Source organism: Colobus angolensis, unplaced genomic scaffold, assembly GCF_000951035.1.
Source record: "Colobus angolensis palliatus isolate OR3802 unplaced genomic scaffold, Cang.pa_1.0 Scaffold218, whole genome shotgun sequence".
Classification (NCBI taxonomy): domain Eukaryota; kingdom Metazoa; phylum Chordata; class Mammalia; order Primates; family Cercopithecidae; genus Colobus; species Colobus angolensis.
In genome coordinates, this window is record NW_012115355.1 from 903,262 (window position 1) to 907,722 (window position 4,461).

Consider the following 4,461-nt stretch of genomic DNA (forward strand, 5'->3'; position numbering starts at 1 on the left):
TGGTATGATTTTGATTTTTTTTTAATTTGTTGAGATGCTTTATGGCCAAGCATGTGCTTGATCTTAGAATATCTTCTGTATGCAGATAAGAGGAATATATATTCTGTGGTTTTTGGGTGGAGTATTCTGTAGATGTCTTTTAGGTCCAATTTGTCTAATGTCAAGTTTCTGTCTAGATTTTTTTTTTTGTTAGTTTTCTGCCTCAATGATTTGTCTAATGCTATTGGTGGTGTGTTGAAGTCTCCCACTATTATTGTGTGATTGTCTAAGTCTTTTCATAGACCAAGAAGGACTTGTTTTATGAATTGGGGTTCTCCAGTGTTGGGTGCATATATATTTAGGATAGTTAATTCTCCTTGTTGAGTGGAACTCTTTAACATTACATAATACCCCTCTTTGTCCTTCTAGATTATTGTTGGCTTAAAGTTTGTTTTATTTGATATAAGAATAGTGACCCCTGCTCTTTTTTGTTTTTCATTTGCATGCAGGTATTTCTCCATTCCTTTACTTTGAGCCTATGGATGTTGTTACATTTAAGATAAGACTCTTGAAGACAGCAGACAATTGGGTCTTATACTTTTATCCAACTTGCCACATTTTTCCTTTTAAGTGGAATGTTTAGATCCTTTACATTCAAGGTTAACATTTATATGTTAGGTTTTAACCTTGTCATTGTGTTGTTAACTGGTTGTTTCATAGACTTGATTGTGTTGTTGCTTTATGGTGTCTGTGGACTATGTGCTTAAGTGTGTTTTTGTGGTAGGAGGTATTGTTCTTTTGTTTTCATATTTAATTGCTAGGATTTTAAATAAGATAGTGTTGAGTCTATTGATCAAGTTGGGAAAATCTGACATCTTGATAATATCTTCTTCCAATCCATGAATATGAGATATGTCTCCATTTATTTAGTTCTTTGATTTCATACAACAGAATTTTTTAGTTTTCTTATATAAATTTTGTACATATTTGTTGGCATAAGTATGTCTTTTTTAGGATGCTAATGTAAGTGGTATTGTGTTTTAAAATTAGTATCTCATCTGTTCTTTGATGGTATATAGGAAAGCAATTGGCTTGTGTATTTTAAGTTTGTATTCTGCAACTTTACTATAATCACTTGCTAGTTCTAGGATTTCTTTTGTTAATTTATTTTTTTACTCTTGTATTAGTCCATTCTCACACTGCTATGAATAAATACTCGAGACTGGGTAATTTACAAAGGAAAAAGATTTAACTGACTCACAGTTCTGCATTGCTGGGGAAGTCTCGAGAAACTTACATTCATGGTAGAAAGCAAAGGAGTCAGGCACCTTCTTCACAGGGTGGCAGGATGGAGTGAGTACAAACAGGGGAAATGCCAGATGCTTAAAAATCCATCAGATCTTGTGAGACTCATTCATTATCATGAGAACAGAATGGGGGAAACCACTTCCATGATCCAATTACCTCTGCCTGGTCCCACACTTGACACATGGGGATTATGAGTATTACAATCCAAGGTGAGATTTGTGGGGGGACACAGGGTCAAACCATATTAACTCTATATAGACAGTCATGCCATCTATGAACAGAGTTTAATTGCTTCCTTCCCATTTGTGTAACTTTTCTTGTCTTAATGTGTTAACTAGAACTTCTAATATGATGTTGGAAAGGAGTCATTAAAGAGGATATACCTGTCTGGTTCATGATCTTAGTGGGAAAGCTTTTGGTTTTTCACCATTACTTTTTTATTTTTATTTTTAGACGGAATCTCGCTCTGTTGCCCAGGCTGGAGTGCAGTGGCACGATCTCGGCTCACTGCAAACTCTGCCTCCTGGGTTTACACCATTCTCCTGCCTCAGCTTCCCAAGTAGCTGGAACTACATGCACCCACTACCATGCCTGGCTATTTTTTTGTATTTTTAGTAGAGATGGGTTTTCGCCGTGTTAACCAGAATGGTCTCAATCTCCTGACCATAGTCTCCTGATTACGTCTTTGCTATTGTGAATAGTGCTGCAATGAATATTTGCATGTATGATCCACCTGCCTCAGCCTCCCAAAGTGCTGGGATTATAGGCGTAAGCCACCACACCTGGCTACCATTAACTGTTATGTTAGCTATTTGTGTAGATATTCTTTATAAAGTTGAAGAAAGTTTCCTCTATTTCTAGCTTTCTGAGAGTTTTTAATCATAAATGGGTATTGATTTTGTCATGTATTTACTATATCTATTGATATGATCATGTGATTTTTCTTCTTCTTTTTTTTTTTTTCAGTGACACATTTTATTAAAACAAAAGGAACAAAGGAACTTTAACCAGACCATACATGTAAAGGCTATTTAGCATAGCAATTTCATGGATTCAAAATACATCTTTAATGACAAGCAAACCAATAACCAGGAAAAACGAAGACTGTCCTTCCCTTTATAATGTGATATTAAAGTGCGGCCTGTGGACAATTTAAAAAGTAAAGTGTTTGAAGTTTAATTTTTATTTTACAAAAATTGACACTATTAAAACCAACATGATTATCTTTCACTCATCTAATAACTGAGCTAACAGTATTATAAAAATATGTAAAAAAATTCTAGATTCATAATTACCAGATATGCTAATACCCATATAGCTAGTATAAATCTGATGATTAAAAAAATAGTTTTGTTTCCTTAAAAACACTTGGTTCATTTACCATTTAATATCAGATAGATATTTGCTATCCTGAAGTACCAAAAAAAAAAATCACAAATAAAAATGGCAATCTCTACACTTTAGGTTTCTTGTTAGGTGGATCTTGAAGACTAAACTATGGAATTTCACCAGAAGGAGCATATGGAATTCTCTTTGAAGACACCTTTTTGCCAGTTGTTTCAATCTGGAAGCCAATGGTTTGTAGTTCATTGTGGAGCCCATCCAGGACACGCCGTCCATCGAAGATAAAGGCTGGCTTTAGCATTTTTTTTTATGAATGCGTTCATAATCCAATTCCTTAAACATGTCCCACTCAGTGCAAATAACAACAGCATGGGCACCATCACATGCTTCATATGGATCCTTGGAAATGGTCACGAGCCGGGACACTTGGTCATCCTCTGAAACACCTGGATGAGAAAGATCCACGACTATTTGTTCCCTAGGTACTTTTGGATCATATATATGGACGTGTGCACCTTCATCCATCAAATATTTGCTAATATATATACTAGAAGATTCTCTCATATCACCAGTGTCCTTTTTGAATGCAAATCCCAAAATAGCTATCTTCTTATCAGTTACTGTATTAAACAGACTGTCTATGATCCGGGAAGCAAACCTCCTCCTCTGGTAGTCATTCATGTCTATCACCTGCTGCCAATAACGAGCTACTTCTGGCAAATTCAGAGCCTCACAGAGATAAACCAAATTCAGAACAGCCTTTTGGAAGCAGCTCCCACCAAACCCAACACTGGCTTTTAGAAACTTGTTTCCAATTCTCTGGTCCATTCCAATTGCTGTTGCTACCTCTTCTACATCAGCTCCTGTTGCTTCACACAGAGCACTTATGGAGTTAATGCTGCTTATTCTCTGGGCAAGAAAAGCATTTGCTGCCAGTTTGGAAAGCTCTGAAGACCAAGTATTAGTGGTGAGGATCTTTTCTCTGGGAACCCAGTGCTCATATACAGTACACAGGGCCTGCACAGCTCTCTGGCCCTCTGGAGTTTCATCCCCTCCAATCAGTACTCTGTCTGGGTTCTTTAGGTCTTTGATGGCCGTTCCCTCTGCCAGAAACTCAGGGTTGGACAGCACCTGTAGATTCAAGTTGGGTTTTGTGTTTGCATCAAATATGCGACGAATACTTTCTGCTGCCCGCACTGGAACCGTGCTTTTCTCAGTCACAGTTTTGTACCCATTTGAGTTTTGCACAATGCGTCTAGCACAAGCTTCAATATACTTCAGATCTGCTGCCCGGCCTTTCCCCATTCCATAGGTTTTTGTTGGAGTATTCACAGAAATAAATACAAGATCAGCTTCTTTGATGGCATCATCAATATTGGTAGAAAAAAATAGATTTTTTCCTCGACAGGATTCTACCACTTCTTTTAGTCCTGGCTCATCAATAGGAAGTGTAGGAGAATTCCATGCATTGATTCCTGATTCATTGACATCAACAACCGTTACCCTGATTTCAGGACATATATGAGCAATGACACTACAGGTGGGTCCTCCAACATAGCCTGCACTGATGCAACAGATCTTCTTAATTTCAAACATGATTGTACCTGCGGTCGTGGGTAGCGGAGGGGTCAAGACTTGTTGTCTAGCAGCCGTCTCCCCGCCGCCCTGTCCTGGCCGAAGCAAAGGCCGCGTGCGGTCCGCGTCTGCCAGGCTTCAGGGCTGCGCGGGTACTGGGTGGGTGGTGGGCCGGGCGACCGGAAGATCCTGGCCGCCTTTCCGGTCCCCTCAGCACCTTGGAGCGCCGCCCTCGGGTTTCGGTCCCCTGGATTC

The 4,461-nt window shown here is 38.8% G+C and overlaps 1 protein-coding gene across 1 annotated transcript; it reads right to left on the reverse strand.

Annotated features, from left to right (window-relative positions):
* Positions 1-2,740: 2,740 nt before the first annotated feature.
* On the reverse strand, positions 2,741-4,230 carry LOC105512713 (UDP-glucose 6-dehydrogenase-like). The gene is given in 3 exon segments (XM_011943273.1): positions 2,741-2,938; positions 2,941-3,999; positions 4,120-4,230. Coding segments are annotated over 3 exon segments (1,365 nt in total). The 5' UTR covers positions 4,228-4,230.
* Positions 4,231-4,461: the final 231 nt, after the last annotated feature.